This window comes from Schistocerca americana, chromosome 8 (assembly GCF_021461395.2).
Source record: "Schistocerca americana isolate TAMUIC-IGC-003095 chromosome 8, iqSchAmer2.1, whole genome shotgun sequence".
Taxonomy (NCBI): domain Eukaryota; kingdom Metazoa; phylum Arthropoda; class Insecta; order Orthoptera; family Acrididae; genus Schistocerca; species Schistocerca americana.
This window is the reverse complement of record NC_060126.1, coordinates 471,190,919-471,213,819: the sequence shown is the minus strand read 5'-3', so window position 1 is coordinate 471,213,819 and position 22,901 is coordinate 471,190,919. Positions and strand designations below refer to the sequence as shown.

At 42.7% G+C, this 22,901-nt stretch overlaps 1 protein-coding gene across 5 annotated transcripts in view; it reads left to right on the top strand.

Annotated features, from left to right (window-relative positions):
- The window catches only part of LOC124545129 (putative fatty acyl-CoA reductase CG5065), a 278,021-nt gene that overhangs the window by 76,495 nt on the left and 178,625 nt on the right, over positions 1-22,901 (top strand). For 2 of the 5 annotated variants that reach the window (XM_047123950.1, XM_047123951.1), the window contains exon 2: positions 22,536-22,692. The exons of 2 other annotated variants lie outside the window; for them this stretch is intronic. In XM_047123950.1, coding sequence (XP_046979906.1) covers positions 22,647-22,692 — 46 coding nt within the window. In that variant the 5' untranslated portion in view covers positions 22,536-22,646. Of the gene's footprint in view, positions 1-22,535; positions 22,693-22,901 lie in introns of those variants that run through there. One more of the 5 variants, XM_047123955.1, reaches the window with a different exon arrangement.

The following is a 22,901-nucleotide window of genomic DNA, read 5'->3' as shown; positions in this document are numbered from 1 at the left end:
TCAGAATAACCTATGTTTAGTATTATTTGCTAGTAAAGGTGTTTACGTAGAAAAACCCGACAGCCACGATACAAGTTCACCAGCTGAAAGCCGCGTTTTATTTCGTTCAAAATTGTTCAAATGTGTGTGAATTCCTGTGGGATCAAACTGCTGAGGTCATCGGTCCCTAGACTTACACACTACTTAAACTAACTTACGCTACAGGCAACACACACACACCCATGTTCGAGGGAGGACTCGAGCCTCCGGCGGAAGCGGCCGCCCAATTCGTGACATGGCGCCTCTAACCGCGTGGATAATCGCCGCGGCCCTTATTTCGTGATTGTCACACTCCGCTAATGGCAGAGGCTCAGATGCCGTCTGCTTATGAGCGACAGCTCCAACGCCTTTCCTTCTTCCTTTCGTGGCTATGCCCACCTTCGGAGATTGCTAAAACACAGCTCGCCTTAGCCACGTCTGTCTGCGATCTCACATAGACGATTTGATCTCTTACGATATCATCTGACATGTAAACATACCATAGGGATACACTTGGATTCTGATCAGCTTTGAATATGTTGTAGTGTAGAGCAAAATATGAGCCACATATTTTTTATCTACATCTACATTTGTACTCCGCAAGCCACCCAACGGTGTGTGGCGGAGGGCACTTTACGTGCCACTGTCATTACCTCCCTTTCCTGTTCCAGTCGCGCATGGTTCGCGGGAAGAACGACTGCCGGAAAGCCCCCGTTCGCGCTCGAATCTCTCTAATTTTCCATTCGTGATCTCCTCGGGACGTATAAGTAGGGGGAAGCAATATATTCGATACCTCATCCAGAAACGCACCCTCTCGAAACCTGGACAGCAAGCTACACCGCGATGCAGAGCGCCTCTCTTACAGAGTCTGCCACTTGAGTTTGCTAAACATCTCCGTAACGCTATCACGCTTACCAAATAACCCTGTGGCGAAACGCGCCGCTCTTCTTTGGATCTTCTCTATCTCCTCTGTCAACCCGACCTGGTACGGATCCCACACTGATGAGCAATACCCAAGTATAGGTCGAACGAGTGTTTTGTAAGCCACCTCCTTTGTTGATGCACTACATTTTCTAAGGACTCTCCCAATGAATCTCAACCTGGCACCCGTCCTACCAACAATTAATTTTATATGATCAATCCACTTCAAATCGTTCCGTACGCATACTCCCAGATTTTTTACAGAAGTAACTGCTACCAGTGTTTGTTCAGCTATCATATAATCATACAATAAAGGATCCTTCTTTCTATGTACTCGCAATACATTACATTTGTCTATGTTAAGTGTCAGTTGCCACCCCTGCACCAAGTGCCTATCCGCTGTAGATCTTCAGGCGTTTCGCTGCAATTTTCTAGTGCTACAACGTCTGTGTATACTAGAGCATCATCCACGAAAAGCCGCATGGAACTTCCGACATTATCTATACGCGCCCATAGGCCAGTTAAGGGAGTGAAACAACCCCTTGAAAAAAAAAAAAAATCAGTTTAACAATTCTGAATGATTACCTTCGAAACGGTAACGTGCATATGTAACGTTCTGTGGTTTTTAATGTGTGCTTCAACGGTACAGCAGGAGTGTCGAAAAAAAGTCTTTTTTTTCTAAACACCCTCTCCCCCCACTATTTTGTTTTTCATTTAGACATCTAACTAATGTAAAACTTTATACTATATCTTGTGTTTTCTCTCAAGTCATCATTTTCCTTATTTTCTGGTTAACACCATGCATGTAGAAATGAAAACAATGGAAAATCCAGTATGGAAGAGGGACAATATTATGAAATGGATAGACTGATACTCACCATGTAGTGGAGATGCTGAGTATCAGAAAGGTACGCCAAAAATGCTGTTATACAGGTAAGATTTAGGTCAAAGTTCCTTCTTCTGACTTAGGCAACATACACATTCACGCAAACACAGCTCTCACACACACACATGACCACTGTGGCTGGCTGCTGTAACAGCCTGGCCTCGGCAGCCAGAGACAGTGGTTTTGTGTGTGTGTGTGTGTGTGTGTGTGTGTTGCCTAAGTCAGAAGAACGCGGTTTGGCCAAAAGTTTACTTGTATAACAGTATTTTTGGTGTGTCTGTTTGCGAATCAACATCTCCAGTATGTGGTGAGCAGCAATCTATTCTTTTCAGTACAAATGCAATCAGATATGTTTTTCTGTACATGATTCTGTTTAGCAGACAGAATTCAGAATGGTATCTAGGAAGACAAATGGAAATGTCGTGAACACAACAGCCGCTTTATATATATCGTGCCATTCTCGGAGTGAATATTCTTAACGAAAATGCTAGTAGGTTGAGCAGTCAGAAGAAAAGGCATTAAACTTCCCGTTGGTACAAGGGTTCAATCTGGCACTGAACATAATTTTATAAATGTCAACATGGTCGCTTTTTGACTGTAAAATTATTTATGCAACCAACTATTGCAGTTTCAGTTTTGTGTGGTTATAAAGTGCAAATACCGCAAAATGCGAGAAGCAGAGCCTATACGTAGAATGGCGCTCATATCGTATCAAGCATTTGGCAGTTGTATAATAAAATAATGTGCAAAAAATAAAATAACTCACACAGCGTTTTAACACCTGTAAGAATTGAGTGACATATATGCATCATCAGTGCTTGTTTTGTAAAGAAGAGGTTCCCGTACTGTGACATTCCAGGGACTGATTGTGAAGGATAGACTTCATAAAACATTATTTTAACGCTTTCCTGAACATTTTAAAAGTGTAAATAAACACTCGTACAGCATCAAAACGTCCTCGGTCCCGGGTTTGAAACCCACCACCGCTAAAATGTTTGTTAGTAATCAGCATTGGTAGCAGAGACTTCCGGCATATGAAGTCAACCTTATTCTGCCAACGGCCTTCTCAAAGAGGGCGGAGCAGCAGACAGGGGTTCAGGTCACTTTCTTGCCCTTGGATTGGGAAACTACTCTCAAAAGCGGAAGAACCAGCGAAGAGCAAATGCATAAGGATGAAGAAGGCAATGAAAACCACTGCATTAAAGACACGTAACGTGTATCCACAGGACATGTGGCCTGTAATTGAAAATGTGTCATGATGATCTCTCCATTGGCGAAATATTCCAGAATAGTCCCCCATCCGGATCTCCGGGAGGGGACTGCCAAGGAGAGGTGACCGTGAGAAAAAGACCGAATAATCAACGAAAAGTTAACGCTCTACGAGTTGGGGTGTGGAATGTCAGAAGCTTGAACGTGGTAGGGAAACTAGAAAATCTGAAAAGGGAAATGCAAAGGCTCAATCTAGATATAGTAAGGGACAGTGAAGTGAAATGGAAAGAAGACAGTGATTTCTGGTCAGATGAGTACAGGGTAACATCAACAGCAGTAGAAAATGGTATAACGGGAGTAGGATTCCTTACGGATAGGAAAGTAGGGCAGAGAGTGTGTCACTGTGAACAGTTCAGTGATAGGGTTATTCTTATCAGAATCCACAGCAAACCAACACCGACAACGATAGTTCGAATATTCATGCCGACGTCGTAAACCGAAGAAGAGAGAGAAAGTATATCAGGATATTGACAGGGTAGTACCATACCCAAAGTGAGATAAAAATCTATTAGTCATGGGGGACTGGCATGCAGTTGTAGGGGAAGGAGTAGACGAAAAGGTTACAGGACAATATGGGCTTGGGACAAGGAATGACAGAGGAGAAAGACTAAATTTCAGCTAATAATAACGAATAATCTGTTCAAGAATCACAAGAGAAGGAGGTATACTTGGAAAAGACAGGGCGATATGGGAAGATTTCAGTTAGATTACAACGCGGTCAAACAGAAATCCAGAAATCAGATTCTCGGTGTAAGGCGTACCCAGGAGCAAAATGGCTCGGAGCACTATGCGACGTAACTTCTGAGGTCATCAGTCGCCTAGCACTTAGAACTAATTAAACCTAACTAACCTAAGGACATCACACATATCCATGCCCGAGGCAGGATTCGAACCTGTGACCGTAGCGGTCACTCGGTTCCAGACTGTAGCGCCTAGAACCGCACGGTCACTCCGGCCGGCTTACCCAGGAGCAGATATACAGTCAGATCACATTGTAATAATGATGAATAGTAGGCTGAAGTTTAAGAGGTTAGTCAGGAAGAATCAATGCGCAAAGAAGTGGCCGACGGAAGCACTAAGGAATGATGAGATGCATTTGAAGTTCTCTAAGGCTGTAGATACAGCGATAAAGATTAGTCCAGTAGGCAGTACAGTTGAACAGGAATGGACATCTCTAAAAAGGGCAATCACAGAAGCTGGAAAGAAAAACATAGGTACAAAGAAGGTAACTGCAAAGAAACCATGGGTAATAGAAGAAATATTCAGCTGATCAATGAAAGAAGAAACTACAAAAATGTTCAGGGAAATTCAGGAATACAGAAATACAAGACGCTGAGGAATGAAATAAATAGGAAGTGCAGGGAAACTAATACGATATGGCTGCAACGAAAATGTGAAGAAATCGAAAAAGAAATGATAGTCGGGAGGACTGACTCGGGATATAGGAAAGTCAAATTAACCTTCGGTGAAATTAAAAACAAGGGTCGTAATATAAAGAGTGCAACCGGAACTCCATTGTTAAATGCCGAGGAGAGAGCGGACATGTGCAAAGAGTACATTGACTTCCGGAAAAATATCATCCACACAATTTCGAAGACCGCAAGAGCTGAAAAGTGCGAGAATTATCGCACAGTCATCTTAACAGCTCAGGCATCCAAGTTGCTGACAAGAATAATATGCAGAAGAATGAAAAAGAAAATTGTTTTAGATGAGGATCAGTTTGGCCTTAGGAAAGGTAAAGGAATCAAGAGGCAATTCTGACGTTGCGGTTGATAATGGGAGCAAGAATAAAGAAAAATCAAGGCGCGTTCATAGTATTTGTCGACCTAGGAAAAGCGTTCGGCAATGTCAAATGGTGCAAGATGTTCGAAATTCTGAGGAAAATAGGTGTCAGCTATAGGGAGAGACGGGTAGTATACTGTATGCACAAGAACCAAGAGGGAATAATAAGTGTGGATGACCAAGAACGAAAAGCTCACATTAAAAAGCGTGTAAGACAACGATGTAGTCTTTCACCCCTACTGTTCAATCTGTACATCGAAGAAGCAATGATGGAAATAAAAGAAAGGTTCGGGAGTGTTATTAAAATTGAAGGTGAAAAGGTATCAATGATACGATTTGCTGATGACACTGCTATTCTAAGTGAAAGTGAAGAAGAATGGCATGATATGCTGAACGGAATGGACAGTCTAATGAGTACAGAATATGGATTGAGTGTAAATCGAAGAAAGTCGAAAGTAATGAAAATCAGAAGAAATGAGAATTGCGAGAAACTTTACATCGGGATTGGTGGTAACGAAGTAGATGAAGTTAAGGAAGTCTGCAGTGAAATAACCAGTGACGGACGGAGAAAGAAGGACATCAAAAGCAGACGAGCACTGGCAAATAGGGGAGTCTACTAGTATCCAACATAGGCCTTAATTTGAGAAAGAAATTTCTGAGAATATACGTTTCGAGCACAGCTTTATATGGTAGAGAAACATGGACTGTGGGAAAACCAAAACAAAAGAGAATAGAAGCATTTGAGATGTGGTGCTACAGACGGATTTTGAAAATTAGGTGGACTCATAAGGTAAGGAATGAGGAGGTTCTACGCAGAATCGGAGAGGAAAAGAATGTATGGAAAACACTGACAAGGAGAAGAGATAGTATGATAGGACATTTGTTAAGACATCATGGTTCAAATAGTTCAAGTGGCTCTGAGCACTATGGGACTTAACTTCTGAGGTGATCAGTCCCCTAGAACATAGAACTACTTAAACCTAACTAACCTAAGGACATCACACACATCCATGACGGAGGCAGGATTCGAACCTGCGACCGTAAAACATCATGGAATAACTTCATAGCTAGATGGAACTGTAGAGAGCAAAAATGGTAGTGGAAGATAGAGATTGGAATACATCCAGCAGAAAATTCAGGACGCAGGTTGCAAGTGCAGTTTTGGGATGAAGAGGCTGGAACGGGATAGAAATTCGTGGCGGGCTGCATCAAACCAGTCGAAGACTGATGACCTCAAAAAAAAAAAAAAAAAAAAAAAAAAAAAAAAGCAACATTCGTTTTACATCGCTTCAACCACGTCTCAAAATGTGTGGTTCCGATGTTTTCTCGTCAGAGGTACAGGTGCGGCGTACCGATGCGAACCATCAGAAATCCAGCACTTCATGTCATCGTCGCATCCATAAGCTGAGACTTTAACTGTGAGAATGTAAAATTGCAATTGCGGACGTGGTGTTATAGTCAAGTGGAAGTACTGCAACATGGTAAAAAAAAAAGTATACTTGTACAATGTATGCCATCCATGTCATATAATAATACGCTAAAGGTAGTAATATCATACTCACGCAGTCAAAACCTAAAAATTATCAGAAATGTATGCATGCCCTCCTTATATGCAAAAGCTGCGACTTCAGGAATGCGTACGCACTGAACGAGAGATGGGTTGAGTACACCACGAAAATCGAATAAAAAAATCTTTCACAGAACCTTGTTAAAAGTATGTATAATACCTTGGTAAAAGTATGTATAATTTACGCCATTTTCAACGTGTGCGTAGCCTCGCTCTAGTCCAATATACAGGTATACACATTCCTGCAGTGAATATAATTTTTAAATTTTTAGGTTTCAGATAGATATTTTAACGGTTTTTGTGATAATATTTACTATAAAAGTGACGTATTAGTGGTTTCTTCATTCACCTCTGCCTTTCTTGTGTTGTGACCTGATATTTGTGAGTTTTTCGTATCGAGCAACTTAACCTCTTGCCTGTGTTTACATTCCGCGCTGACCAGTTGCAGCTGTAGCGGCGCATCGAAAGCTAAGTACTAATTAATTGTTTGTGTATAGTGATTTATTTAGGAACTTCAGTAGTCTTCAACCGGTGTTCTTGGTGTTTTCTGGTGAAATAACTTCAGAAGAACCTTTTGGGAACTGTTTTCAGCTTCGTTACTGTGTCATTAGACGTTTGATTCCCTTTCTGTATTAGTCTTTTGTTATATTCACAGTTGTTGTTTATTAATACTGTTAATAATAGTAGTTACTTCCCTTGTAGAGTAAGTTTGTGATTATTGTAGTCAGGTTTTTAACATCTTCTTATTGTAGTAGCGGAACTTAGAAAAAGTAAAATTTTACCATGAGTGAGAAGTGTGGGCTTTGCCGTAGGTTCGTGAGTGGTGGATTGCGGTGTGAGACTTGTTCGAAGTATTTTCACTGGGGGGGAATGCAGTGGGGAAGCCAGTGGGCATTCTGGTGAGATCCTCTCCTGGAACTGCAGGTTATGTTGCAAGAGTAAGTTGATAAAGGAGCAGGAGCGTAAGATCTGTGCCCTTCAGGTGCAGTTGAAAAATGCACAGGAGGAGCTTGATAGGATGAGGAGGGAGAAGGGGGTTGGGGAATGGGATCTGTTAGGAGAAGAAAATTTTCAGATAGTTTTACTATTGGTGTTTACAATAGATATGACCAACTGTCAGAGTCTAGTGGAGAGGAATCTCTAGTAGCTGTAGATGTAGGAAGTATGCAGCAGACCTCAGTAGTTACGGTGGCTAGAACAGTTTCAAAGTCGAAAAGGAAGAAGAAGGTTCTGCTGTTAGGTAGTTCTCATGGCAGAGGAGTAGGCCAGCAGTTGGAGGAAGTGCTGGGGAGTGAGTACCAGGTCACCATCATTGTGAAGCCTAATGCAGGATTGGCTCAGGTGACTGTTAACATAGGGGGGTTATGTAGGGATTTTACTAAAGAGGATCAGGTAGTGATTGTGGGTGGGGCTGGTAATATTATTGATAGGGATGGGGAGTATAACATAGATGGTGACCTGGAAAAGATAGCCACTCAGACTGGCAACACGAATGTGCGTTTCGTGGAACTGTTTCAGCGTCACGATCTGCCTCATCTAAATACAGCCGTCAGGCGTAATAAGATGAGACTTGGGGGTGCGCTGATGACAGAAAGCATGGGTCACATTTCAGTGGTGTCGGTGGAGTCTATCAGCAGGACGGGTTTCACTAGACATGGCCTGCACCTCAACAGGTATGGGAAGGGGAGGTTGGCAAAGCTTATAGGTGACAGCGTAGGTGGGGGTGGTGAGATCACTCACGGGAAAATTCCTGCAGTAGTGGGTGTTAGAGCTGCACCTTTTTTAGATTGAAGTCAGCTGATAGGTATTCCTGCTTAAGGGAAGTCTCTCTGACAAAGGAACCACTTTTGACAAAGCTTAGGTATCCGAGTTATGAGGGAATTAGTATATTTCATCAAAATATACAAGGTATTAGAGATGAAGTTAGTGAACTGCTTATAGATGTTGACTCTGAAATTATTGGTGTATCTGAATACTTCTTAAATAAGGAGATAATTCAGAGGCTTCCTTTACCAGGATACAGGTTGGCTGGCAGCTTTTCGAGGAGCTCTTTGCGGTGTGGGGGAGTAGCCATGTACGTGAAAAACGGCATCCCATTTGAGTCAATCGATGTTTCAAAGTACTGCACTGAAAAGGTATTTGAATGTTGTGCAGGTGTGGTTAAATTTAACGGAGCTAAACTTCTAACTGTTGTTATTTATAGATCTCCAGGCTCCGATTTCACAACATTTTTGCTAAAGCTAGAGGAGGTTGTTGGTTCACTTTATAGGAAATACAAAAAGTTAGTTATATGTGGTGACTTCAATATTAATTGTATAAGTGATTGTGCAAGGAAGAGGATGCTGGTAGACCTCTTTAATTCATATAATCTTATGCAAACCGTATTCTTTCCACCGAGAGTGCAAGGGAACAGTAGAACAACCATAGACAACATTTTTGTTCATTCCTCATTACCAGAAGGGCATTCTGTTAGCAAAAAGGTGAATGGCCTTTCAGATCATGATGCACAAATTTTAACTCTAAAAGATTTTTGTGCTGCAACACGTGTTAAATATAGTCATCAGTTGTTTAGGAAAGCTGATCCAGTTGCTGTAGAGACCTTTGTAAACCTTATCAAGGAACAAGAGTGGCAAGATGTTTATAGTGCTGTTACAGTAGACGATAAATATAATGCTTTTCTCAAGACTTTTCTCGTGCTCTTTGAAAGTTGCTTTCCGTTAGAACGTTCAAAACAGGGTACTAGCACAAACAGGCAGCCTGGGTGGCTGACTAGAGGGATAAGAATATCTTGTAGAACAAAGTGGCAATTATGTCAAAACGTTAGAAACAGTCAAAATATAAATACAGCAGCCCATTACAAACAGTATTGTAAGGTGCTTCAAAATGTTATTAGGAAGGCAAAAAGTATGTGGTATGCAGATAGAGTAGCTAAGTCACAGGATAAAATTAAAACCATATGGTCAGTCGTAAAGGAAGTGGCTGCTCTGCAGAGACAGGTCGAGGATATAGAATCAGTGCGTAGTGGGAATATCCGTGTTACTGATAAGACGCATATATGTACACTATTTAATAATCACTTTCTGAATATAGCAGGTGAACTAAATAGAAACCTAGTCCCAACAGGGAATCATATAGCGCTCTTAGAAAAATGTGTTCCGAGACTGGTACCTGAAATGCTCCTCCATGATACTGACAAGAGGGAGATAGAGTTAATAATTAAATCACCAAAGACGAAGAACTCTATTGTTCTATGTATGTTAGCCCAGTACTTAGCCATATCTGTAACTTATCCTTTAGGAGTGGTCGGTTTCCTGACCGATTAAAGTACTCGGTAGTGAAGCCACTTTATAAAAAGGGAGACATTGATAATGTTGACAATTTTAGACCTATTTCTATGCCATCGGTGTTTGCTAAAGTTATCGAGAAGGTTGTATATACAAGGTTACTGGAGCATTTGAATTCACATAATTTTCTGTCAAATGTTCAGTTTGGTTTTAGAAATGGTTTAACAACTGAAAATGGTATATTCTCTTTTCTCTGTGAGGTTTTGGACGGATTAAATAAAAGGTTGCGAACGCTAGGTGTTTTCTTTGATTTAACGAAGGCTTTTGACTGTGTTGACCACAAAATATTACTGCAGAAGTTGGACCATTGTGGAGTAAGGGGAGCAGCTTACAATTGGTTCGCCTCTTACTTTAAGAACAGAAAGCAGAAGGTAATTCTCCGCAATATTGAGAGTGGTAGTGATGTTCAGTCCCAATGGGGCACTGTTAAGTGGGGCGTTCCCCAAGGGTCGGTGCTGAGGTCACTGCTGTTTCTTATTTATGTAAATGATATGCCTTCTAGTATTACAGGTGATTCAAAAATATTTCTGTTTGCTGATGACACCAGCTTGAAAGTGAAGGATCTTGTGCGTAATATTGAAACAGTAACAAATAATGTAGTTCATGAAATAAGTTCGTGGCTTGTGGAAAATAATTTGATGCTAAATCACAGTAAGACCCGGTTTTTACAGTTTCTAATTCACAATTCAACAAGAACCGATATTTTGATCAGACAGAATGGGCATATTATAAGCGAGACAGAACAGTTCAAGTTCCTAGGCGTTCGGATAGATAGTAAGCTGTTGTGGAAAGCCCATGTCCAGGACCTTGTTCAGAAACTAAATGCTGCTTTATTTACCATTAGAACAGTATCTGAAATAAGGGACACTTCAACACGAAAAGTAGTCTACTTCGCATACGTTGTATGGTATTATTTTTTGGGGTAATTCTTCTGATTCAAAGAGGATATTTTTGGCTCAAAAACGGGCTGTTCGAGCTATGTGTGGTGTAAGTTCGAGAACCTCTTGTCGACCACTATTCAATAGTCTGGGAGTTCTGACATTGCCCTCACAGTATATATTATCTTTAATGTCGTTTGTTGTTAGCAATATTAGCCTATTCCCAAGAGTTAGCAGCTTTCACTCAGTTAATACGAGGCAGAAATCAAATCTGCATGTGGAATGCACTTCCTTGACTCTTGTGCTGAAAGGAGTGCAGTATTCTGCTGCATCCATTTTCAATAATCTACCACAAGAACTCAAAAATCTTAGCAGCAGCCCAAACTCTTTTAAGTCTAAACTGAAGAGTTTCCTCATGGCTCACTCCTTCTATTCTGTCGAGGAGCTCCTGGAAGAGCTAAAAAATTAAGCAAATTCCAGTGTTACATTGTTGATTTTCTTTATTTAAACTTACGACTTGTCACCTGAATATGTTTTTTTATATTTCATTTTATCTGTTTCTAATATCGTGTTATAATTTCATGTATTGACTCGTTCCATGACCCTGGAGACGTCTCCTTAATTTGGTCCCACGGAACAATAAATAAATAAATAAAATAAAAATAAAGATTCAACTTATGGATGTGCGTATGAAATGGATATATTTCCCATGATATTTAGGTTTTGACGATGTAAGTAGGATGTTACTACCTGTAGCGTATTATTTTGTTGCGCAGCAAACATGACATTCAGTGCAGAAGTTCTTTTTTTCATTTTGCAGTGTTTCCGCTTGCTGATGGCACCACGGTCGAAATTGCAATTGTGGACTGTCCAAATAAATAATTTTACAGTCGAAAGGCGACCATGATGTCGTTTACAAAATTTTACATGACTATGAACTCCAGTTATGAGTAGTTAACATAATTTTAACAGCTGGTAACAGTTTATGTATAATAACAAAAACACTTCGCAATGTCGTTGCCCCCCCCCCCCTCCCCACCGTTTCCTGAAGCGCTAAAGACTGTAAAACGTAAAAGAGTTCCGTTTCACTAGCAGCAAAAACTAGATCTCTCGCAATTCATTCATCAGATTCCAGTTCTTCACCACGCTCAGAGCAGCACGGCGTACGCAACTGAACGACCTTCGAAAACGGGTTCTCTTGCTTTCTGAACCTAAGAATACGGTCACTTGATTTCATGACACACATTCCAGTGAACGAAATTTGACTAAGCAGTATATCTACGCATTATGCCATGTACCTCCAACATAATCACATGCCGTTCCCATAGAACATCATGTCGGCGCATCTAAGGAAACAAAAGTGACTACACTATGTATTTTAGGACCTAGGGTCCTATCCAGAAGTTGGTGGTTATATTAATGTTTTCTTCTTGCGTGAGACGACGTTTCAGGATAGTGGGTTCCTGTTATTAGATCTTGTGTTGGATTTGAAAATCTGGAAAACAGAAAACTAACGAAACGGAGAATAATACAAAAAACATCGAAAACTTGAGTTTTCGTATGTTATGTTTTTGTTTCATGCTGATGACTGTTTATCGGAACACTAAATCACTTAGATCAAGGCTCACATGTTTATGTATAGATGAAAACATTTCACAGATATGATACACCGAGCGTTAACCACCGATGTGCCTTCGTTTCGATGTAAAAGATACTCAATATGTTTATACGCTGAAGCGCCAAAGAAACTGGTATAGGCATGCGTATTCAAATACAGAGATACGCAAAATGGTATATAGACAACGCCAGTACAAGACAACAGGCAGCAGGCGCAGTGTTTGTATCGGTTACTGCTGCTACAGTGGCAGTTTATCAAGATTTAAGTATGAACTTGGTGTTATAGTCGGCGCACGAGCGATGGGACACATCATCTCTGAGATAGTGATGAAGTATTCTTCCGTACGACCGTTTCATGAGTGTACCGTGATTACCAGGAATACGGTAAAATATCAAATCACCGTTGCGGCCGGAAAAAGATCCTGTAAGAACGGGACAAACGACGAATGAAGAGAATCGTTCAACGTGATAGAACTGCAACCCTTCCACAAATTGCTGCCGATTTCAATACTGGGCCATCAACAAGTGTCAGCATGTGAAGTATTCAACGAAACATCGATATGGGCTTTCAGAGCCGAAGGCCCACTCTTGTACCCTTGATGACTGCATGACACAAAACTTTACGCCTCGCCTGGGCTCGTTAGCACTGATATTGGACTTTTGATGACTGGAAACATGTTGCGCGGTCGAACGAGTCTCGTTTCAAATTGCATCGAGCGGATGGGCGTGTACGGGTATGGAGGCAACCTGATGAATCCCAAGAAATTTTGGTCTTATGTCAAAGCAGTAGCTGGATCAAAACAAAGTATCCAGACACTCTGTGACCAAAATGGTACTTAAACAGAGGGTGACAGACTAAAGGCCGAAATACTAAATGTCTTTTTCCAAAGCTGCTTCACAGAGGAAGACTGCACTGTAGTTCCTTCTGTAGACTGTCACACAGATGACCAAATGGTAGATATCGAAATATATGTCAGAGGGATAGAAAAACAACTAATATCCCTTAAAAGAGGAAAGGCCGCTGGACCTGATGGGATACCAGTTCGGTTTTACACAGATTACGCGAAGGAATTTGCCCCCTTTGTTGCAGCGGTGTACCGTAGGTCTCTAGAAGAGCGTAGCGTTCCAAAAGATTGGAAAAGGGCGCAGGTCATCCTCATTGTTAAGGAGGAACGTCGAACAGATGTACAGAACTATGGACCTCTATCTCTAAGGTCGATCAGTTGTAGAATTTTGGAACTCGTATTGTGTTCGAGTATAATGACTTTTCTGGAAACTAGAAATCTAATCTGCAGGAATCAGCATGGATTTCGAAAAAGACGATCGTGTGAAACCCAGCTCGCGCTATTCGTCCACGAGAGTCAGAGGGCCATAGACACGGGTTCCCAGGTAGATGCCGTGTTTCTTGACTTCCGCAAGGCGTTTGATACAGTTCCCCACAGTCGTTTAATCAATAAAGTAAGAGCATATGGACTATCTGACCAATTGTGTGATTGGATTGAAGAGTTGCAAGATAACAGAACGCGGCATGTCATTCTCAATGGAGAGAAGTCTTCCGAAGTAAGCGTCGTTTCAGGTGTGCCACAGGGGAGTGTCGTAGGGCAAAATATATAAGTTACCTTGTGGATAACATCGGAAGTTCACTGAGGCTTTTTGCGAATGATGCTGTAGTATATCGAGAGGTTGTAACAATAGAAAATTGTACTGAAATGCGGGAGGCTCTGCAACGAATTGACGCATGTTGCAGGGAATTGCAATTGAATCTCAATGTAGACAAGCGTAATGTGCTGCGAATTCATAGAAAGAAAGATCCTTTATCATTTAGCTACAATATAGGAGGTCAGAAACCGGAAGCAGTTAATTCTACAAATTAACTGGGAGTAGGAATTAGGAGTGATTTAAAATGGAATGACCGTATAAAATTAATCGTCGGTAAAGCAGATGCCAGACTGAGATTCATTGGAAAAATCCTAAGGAAATGCAGTCCGAAAACGAAGGAAGTAGGCTACAGTACACTTGTTCGCCACTGCTTGAATACTGCTCACCAGTGTGGGATTTGTACCAGATAGGGTTGATAGAAGAGATAGAGAAGATCCAACGGGGAGGAGCTCGCTTCGTTACAGGATCATTTAGTAATCGCGAAAGCGTTACGGAGATGATAGATAAACTCCAGTGAAAGACTCTGCAGGAGAGACGCTCAGTAGCTCGGTACGGGCTTTTGTTAAAGTTTCGAGAACATACCTTCACCGAGGAGTCAAGCTGTATATTGCTCCCTCCTACGTATATCTCGCGAAGAGACCATGAGGATAAAATCAGAAAGATTAGAGCCCACACGGAGACATACCGACAATCTTTCTTCCCACGAACAATACGAGACTGGTATAGAAGGGAGAACCGATAGAGGTACTCAAGGTACCCTCTGCCACACACAGTCAGGTGGCTTGCGGAGTATGGATGTAGATGTAGATATAGATGTAGACCCTGCATGTCAGCAGGGGACTGTTGAAGATGGTGGAGGCTGCGTGGTGGTGTGTGCAGTTTGAATGATATGGGACACGTACATAAGTATCCTGCACCATCTCCTGCATGCATTGTTCAATCTGATGGACGTGGGCAATTCCAGCAGGACAATGCGACACCTCACATGTCCATAAGTGCTACACAGTGTCTTTCTTCTCAGTTTAAACACTTTCGATGGCCACCAAATTCCCCAGACACGAACATTGTTGAGCTTATCTCGGATGCCTTGCAACGTGCTGTTCAGAAGAGATCTCCACCTCCTCGTACTCTTACGGATTTATGGACAGCCCTGCGGGATTCATGGTCTCAATTCTCAATTCCCTCCAGCACTACTTCAGACATTAGTCGAGTCCATGCTATGTCGTGTTGCGCCACTTCTGCGTGCTGGTTAGGGCCCTACACGATATTAGGCAGGTGTATTAGTTTCTTTGGCTCTTCAGTGTATTTCTATAACAGTTACAACTTTACGACGTATGCCATTAGGAAAAAGTCTTTACATAGATACCAGCTATTATGTTAAGGATAAGTCTTTGAAATTACGAAAAATTGTGGGTAGCAAGTTCAGATTCTTCATTTAGCATAGATTTGATTTTGTTTTTCCTTTTAACCCTGCGCAGGTGTATTTCAGTTTGTTTCAGCAGATACGGGTTCTCGCCATTAGGACGCACGTGTAGAACTGGCAGGTTATTTTTATACCATTAATGACATGCTTGGTGTTGAGGATTTTCAAAATGATTCCATTAGAAAACATTCATAATTTCTTGGAACCGGGTCTGGGACATTCTGCCTGCTTTGCCTACATAACAGGAAGTAGAGTTACTAGAGTTATAAGAATAGCACTAATAGTGATTCTTTTACTGTCTGTTTTTACCTTCTGGGATAATAAGCGTCCCAGAAAAAGAAATTACTACAAATAAGGCAGGGAAAGTTTAATGCTTTCGTCTCACAACACAGCATTCTAGCGGTGCTAATTCCACCAGACACCTGCAGATGCACCAGAGACCTAATGTCGCCTAATCGCGTTATTGATCTGATAGACAGAAGAGATTGAGAAACTTATTGGTTTGTGGCCTGCCTTTGAGAGTCTAGAAACAAAAATTCGCTCCCATCAAGGTTTAAATTTCCGCACCATTTTCTGGGCATACAGATTGTTTTGGTACACTCTGTCCACGGGATAGCACAAAGAAGGGAGGATCAGGCCGTAAATTCCTCACATCTGTTGAAGGAGGTGGGGAAGGGAGGGGGGGATCTACTCTCATTGGGGTCCAGAGAACTAGAGCTACTAGGATAAATGAAAGAAACAGCGTGGATCCTAGCACGAAAGTGGAGTGAAAGAAAATGCCATGAGCAGCTTTGATCCACAATGGTTGTCAACCACATGTTGCTAGTCACAAGTCCCCCCATAATCATCTAAACAAGTAACATAAAAAAACCTACAGAATTTTCATCATACTGCGCAGCCCAATAATAAACTAAGGATGAATAATGGATATCAGAAATCAACTTAAAAGTAATTCTTGAAATCATGCACTTGTAAATAACGCTGTTTACAATTTGTTCATGTCATTACCCACTAAATGTTCAGCCTACAAAACTACTTGTCTTAACGAATCAGAATGCAGAACAATGTAATAAATGAAAATAGCTCATTTGTCTTTGTTCCACAATGCTATTTTATTGTATTAACCAGTTTTCGTCTTACAAGGCCATCATCAGACATTAACTGACTACTGTCGTCAAAGAAGTTACAACGTTTGAAAAACGACATTGGAAAAGGGTTACACGCCTAGATTGAAGCACAAACGCACAATAAACGACATCTTTGACAGTATGGTGGTAATGCAATGTAGAAAGTAAAATGATGAACAATAAATAAAGGGAGTAAAGAAGAAAAAACTTTAACACAAAACTGGAAAATCATGCCTATATAATAGTTTATATTAATAAACAAAACCAATAAATAAAATAAAATTACACTGCAGGCCATTAAAATTGCTACACCACGGAGATTACGTGCTACAGACTCCAAATTTAACCGACAGTAAGAACATGCTGTGATATGCAAATGATTAGCTTTTTATACATTCACACAAGGTTGGCACCGGTGGCGATACCTACAACGTGCTGACATGAGGAAAGTTTCCAACCGATTTCTCATACACAAACAGCAGTTGACAGGCGTTGCCTGGTAAACGTGGTAGTGATGCCAAGTGTAAGGAGGAGAAATGCGTACCATCACGTTTCCGACTTTGATAAAGGTCGGATTGTAGCCTATCGCGATTGCGGTTTATCGTATCGCGACATTGCTGCTCACGTTGGTCGAGATCCAATGACTGTTAGCAGAATATGGAATCGGTGGGTTCAGGAGGGTAATACGGAACGCCGTGCTGGATCCCAACGACCTCGTATCACTAGCAGTCGAGATGACAGGCGTCTTATCCGCATGGCTGTAGCGGATCGTGTAGCCCCGTCTCGATCCCTGAGTCAACAGATGGGGACGCTTGCAAGACAAAAACATCTGCACGCACAGTTCGACGACGTTTGCAGCAGTATCAGCTCGAAGACCGTGGCTGTGGTTACCCTTGACGCTGCATAACAGACAGGAGCGCCTGCGGTGGTGTACTCAACGACGAACCTGGGTGCACGAATGGCAAAACGTCATTTTTTCGGATGAATGAAGGTTCTTTTTACAGCATCGTGACGGTCGCATCCGTGTTTGCCGATATCGCGGTGAACGCACATGGGAAGCTTGTATTCGTCATCGCCATACTGGCGTGTCAACTGGCGTGATGGTATGGGGTACCATTGGTTACACGTATCGGTCACCTCTTGTTCCCATTGACGGCAATTTGAACAGTGGATGCGTCATTTCAGATGTGTTACGACCCGTGGCTCTAACCTTCATTCGATCCCTGCGAAACCCTACATTTCAGCAGGATTATGCTCGACCGCATGTTATAGGTCCTGTACGGGTCTTTCTGGATACAGAAAATGTTCGACTGCTGCCCTGGCCAGCACATTCTCCAGATCTCTAACCAATTGAAAATGACTGGTCAATGGTGGCCGAGTAACTGGCTCGTCACAATACGCCAGTCACTACTCTTGATGAACTGTGGTGTCGTGTTGAACCTGCCTGGGCAGCTAGCTGTACCTGTACACGCCATCCAAGCTCTGTTTGACTCAATGCCCAGGGGTATCAAGGTCGTTATTACGGCCAGAGGTGGTTGTTCTGTGTACTGATTTCTGAGGATCTATGCACCCAAATTGCATGAAAATGTAATCACATGACAGTTCTAGTATAATATATTTGTCCAATGAATACCCGTTTATCATCTGCATTTCTTCTTGGTGTAGCAATTTTAATGGCCAGTAGTGTAGTATTGACAAGGGTACTTCAAGAGATGTAAAACATGGAGAATGATACACGAACCAATTAACTGGTTACCAACACACTGTCAAAGTTGTCATTTTTTGCCCATTTGAGCTTCAGTGTAGACGCGGAACTTCTTTCCCAATGTCGTTTACAAACATTGTAACATCTTTGACGACAGTAGTCAGTTAATGTCTTATGATGGACTTGTAAGCCGAAAAGCAGTTAACACAATAAATTAATACTGTAAAATGTTGTTTTACCAAGAACCGACGGAAGATTTAAAACGTCCCCTTAGAAAAATTACTGACACACAATATTTTTTGGCGCAACGCAATCTGACTTTCAAAAATCCCTACAGAAGAATGGCCCTGACTGACATTAGCCTATACATTTCACAAATTACTTACCTCACAAAAATCTTGGTTACTCGAACTACTGCAAAACAGCGAGCGCCACTACTGCCAGCTGAATAAAAGATTCAAACTACGGAAGGCACTAACTACTGATAGGCATAGTTAGCAAATGAAAGATTTTAATAGAGAACAAACAATGTATTTACCTTAATAGTCATCAAAAGTTATAATATATATAGCAGTTCATGACATCCAGTCTTACAAATTTCAAAATTCCACCATTTCTCTCCCCACATCCACCCCTGCTGGCGGCTCACCTCCAACTGCGCAATGCTACGCGCTGACAGCCAGCAGCCAGCAGCCAGCAGCCCAACGCTACAATGGCGAGTATTCCAACAATGCAAACCAGCCACAGACTGCGCACAGCACAGCCAGTGATTTTCATACAGAGCGCTACATGGCGTTACCAATAAGAAAACCTAAACAGCCTACTTACAGATTTAATTAACATGTTTGCAGTCCTTAATATTATAAAGCAAAATATTCTGCAGTATTACATTCTACACCATGAAAGTCTTACGTCTACATATACATGTATACTCTGCTAATCACACACCCTGGCAGAGAATTCATCGAAATACCTTCACAAAAATTCACTATTACTTCACTCTCGCACTGCGCCGGGAAAAAGCGAACACCTATATCTTTCCATGCGAGATCTGATTTTCGTTGTTTTATTATGATGATCGTTTCTCCCTAATTAGGTCGGCGCCAACAAAATATTTTCGTATTCGGAGGAGAAAGTTCGTGATTGGAATTTCACGAAAACATTCCGACGCAACGAAAAATGCCTGTGTTTTAATTGTGTACATCCCAAATCCTGTATCACGTCCGTGACACTCTCTCTCTTATTCCGCGATAATACAAAACGTGCTGCTCTTCTTTGAACTTTCTCGATGTAGTCCCTTGATCCTCTCTGGTAAGGAACCAGCAGTACTCCAAAAGAGGACGGACAGCCGTAGCGTAGGCAGTCTCCTCAGTAGATCTGTTACATTTTCTAAGCGTCCTGCCAATAAAACGCATTCATTGGTTTGCCTTTCCCAAAAAATTTCCTTTGTGTTTTTTCCAGTTTAAATTGTTCGTAATTGTAATTCCCAGGTGTTTAATTGAATTTACGGCCTTTAGATTATACTGATTTGTCGTGTAACCGAAGTTTAACGGGTTCCTAAAATAAACTCTAAGGCAAAGAAAGGGTACAGCACGAATTATCTGACGGACATCGGTAGACGTACAGATAAACAAGCGATTACTCTTTGAGAAAAATTCGGTGATTTATTTAACAGAAAAAGCTTCACAAACTGAGAAAGTCTATAATGCGTTGACCCACCTCCGGCCCTCTTGCAAGCAGTTATTCGCCTTGGTATTGATACTTGCTACGTGTCCTCCCGAGGTACACCGTGACACGTATTGTACAATTGGCGCGTTAAATCTTCAAAACCCGGTGCTGGATGGAGGGCCCTACCCTAACGCTCCAAATATTCTGAATCGTCGAAAGAACCGCCAAACCTCGCTGGCCAAGATACGGGTTGGCAACCGCGTAGACGAGCAGTAGAAACTTTCGCCGTGTGCGGCTGGGCATTATCTTACTGAAATGTAAGCGCAGGGTCGACTGCAATGAAGGGAACCAAACCTGGGCGTAAAGTATCGTCGACGTACCGCAGTGGTGAAGGGGTGCCGCCGATGACAAGCAAAGGTATTTTGCTACGAAAATAAATGGAACTCCAGGACATCACTCCTGGCTGTAGAAAGTACGGCAGGCGACTGTCAGGTCGTCACCCCACTGCTGTTCAGGTCGTCTCCAGACACGCCTTCGCTGTTTATCGCGCCTCATTTCGAATCTGGACTCATCACTGATAACAATTCTACTACTGTCACCCACCACATGACCCGACAGCCAGAAATGGTGGTCTGGGGTGCCATTTCTCTACATAGCAGGACCCCTTTAGATGTCATCAGCGGCACCCTTACAGCACAGAGGTACGTCGACGATATTCTACGCCCCATGTTGCTCACCTCGACAAGCCATCCTGGACTTACATTTCAGCAAGATAATACACACCCGCACGCGGCGAGAGATTCTACTGCTTGTCTTTGTGCTTGCTGAACCCTACCTTGGCCAGCAAGATCCCCAGATCTCTCCCCAGTTGGAAATGTTTGGAGTGCTGTGGGCAGGACCCTCGAAGTAGCTTGAGGTTTTGACAATCTAACGCGCCAGTTGGACAGAATCTGTCGCGATATAGCTTAGGAGGACGCACAACTATTCTATCAACCAACTCCAAAGCTGAATAGCTGCTCGAATAAGGACCAGAGGTAGACATGCGCATTACTGACTTGCTCAGTTTGTGAAGCTCTTTTTCTTTGAATAAATCAGCCATCTCAAATTGTAATAATTCGGTTGTCTCTGTATGTGCATTACATCTACCGATTTCCGTCCCATTCTGATCATTCCTTCGTTGTGAGTCGGTTCTTTTTTTCCTAGAGAATATTACACTACTGGCCATTAAAATTGCTACACCAAGAAGAAATGCAGATGATAACGGGTATTCATTGGACAAATATATTATACTAGAACTGGCATGTGATTACATTTTCACACAATTTGGGTGCATAGATCCTAAGAAACCAGTACCCAGAACAGCCACCTCTGGCCATAATAACAGCCTTCATACGCCTGGGAATTGAGTGAAACAGAGCTTTAATTGCGTGTACAGGTACAGCTGCCCATGCAGCTTCAACACGATACCACAGTTCATCAAGAGTAGTGACTGGCGTATTGTGACGAACCAGTTGCTCGGCCACCATTGACCACACGTTTTCAATTGGTGTGAGATCTGGAGAATGTGCTGAGGAAGGAAGCAGTCGAACGTTTTCTGTATCCAGAAACGCCCTTGCAGGACCTGCAACATGCGGTCGTGCATTATCCTGCTGAAATGTAGGGTTTCGCAGGGATCGAATCAAGGGTAGAGCCAAGGGTCGTAACGCATCTGAAATGTAACGTCCACTGTTGAAAGTGCCGTCAATGCGAACAAGAGGTGACCGAGACGTGTAACCAATGGCACCGCATACCATCACGCCGGGTCATATGTCGGTATGGCGATGACGAATACACGCTTCCAATGTGCGTTCACCGCGATGTCACCAAACACGGATGCCACCATCATGATGCTGTAAACAGAACCTGGATTCATCCGAAAAAATGACGTTTTGCCATTCGTGCACCCAGGTTCGTCGCTGAGCACAACATCGCAGACGCTCCCGTCTGTGATGCAGCGTCAAGGGTAACCGCAGCCATGGTCTCCGAGCTGATAGTCCATGCTGCTGCAAACGTCGTTGAACTGTTCGTACAGATGGTTGTTGTCTTGCAAACGTCCCTATCTGTTGACTCAGGGATCGAGACGTGGCTGCACGATCCATTACATTCATACGGTAAGATACTTGTCATCTCGATTGCTAGTGATACGAGGCCATTGGGATCCAGCACGGCGTTCCATGTTACCCTCCTGAACCCACCGATTCCATATTCTGCCAACAGTCATTGGATGTCGACCAACGCGAGCAGCAATGTCGCGATACGATAAACCGCAATCGCGATAGACTACTGTCCGACCTCTATCAAAGTCGGAAACGTGATGGTGCGCATTTCTCCTCCTCACACGAGGCATCACAACGACGCTTGACCAGCCAACGCTGGTCAACTCCTGTTTGTGTATGAGAAATCGGTTGGAAGCGTTCCTCATGTCAGCACGTTGTAGCTGTCGCCACCGGCGCCAACCTTGTGTGGATGATCTGAAAAGCTAATCATTTGCATATCACAGCATCTTCTTCCTGTCGGTTAAATTTCGCGTCTGTAGCACGTCATCTTCGTGGTGTAGCAATTTTAATGGCCAGTAGTGTATTATCGAGAGTAGTGAGTAATGTGACAACGTATCTGCTCATGATTACTGCAGTGCGAAACGACGCGTCGAGACAGAAGCAACGCACGTCCAGCTGGCTGTGGGTCTGCAGGCGCGTGGTAGCTGCACGTCGGCGACGGGGACCCAGCGGCAGCTGCTGCAGTGATGACGAGGCACGGCGTGCCCCTGGAGTCGACGTCAGGACTCTCAGGTAAAACAGATGCGCCGCTTCGACATACGAGTGACAAATCGCCGCACGGCTGCACGTGGAAGCAAGACGGGGCTGCCGCAATGAAGACATCACGACGCTGGGCGCTGTCGACTGCACTACTAATGTCCGATTAAAATTACATGAGAGCTGGCGCGTTTCACTTGCCGGTACAGCATTGCCACGTCAGCTGCAGGCTGCCGCTCGGTTAA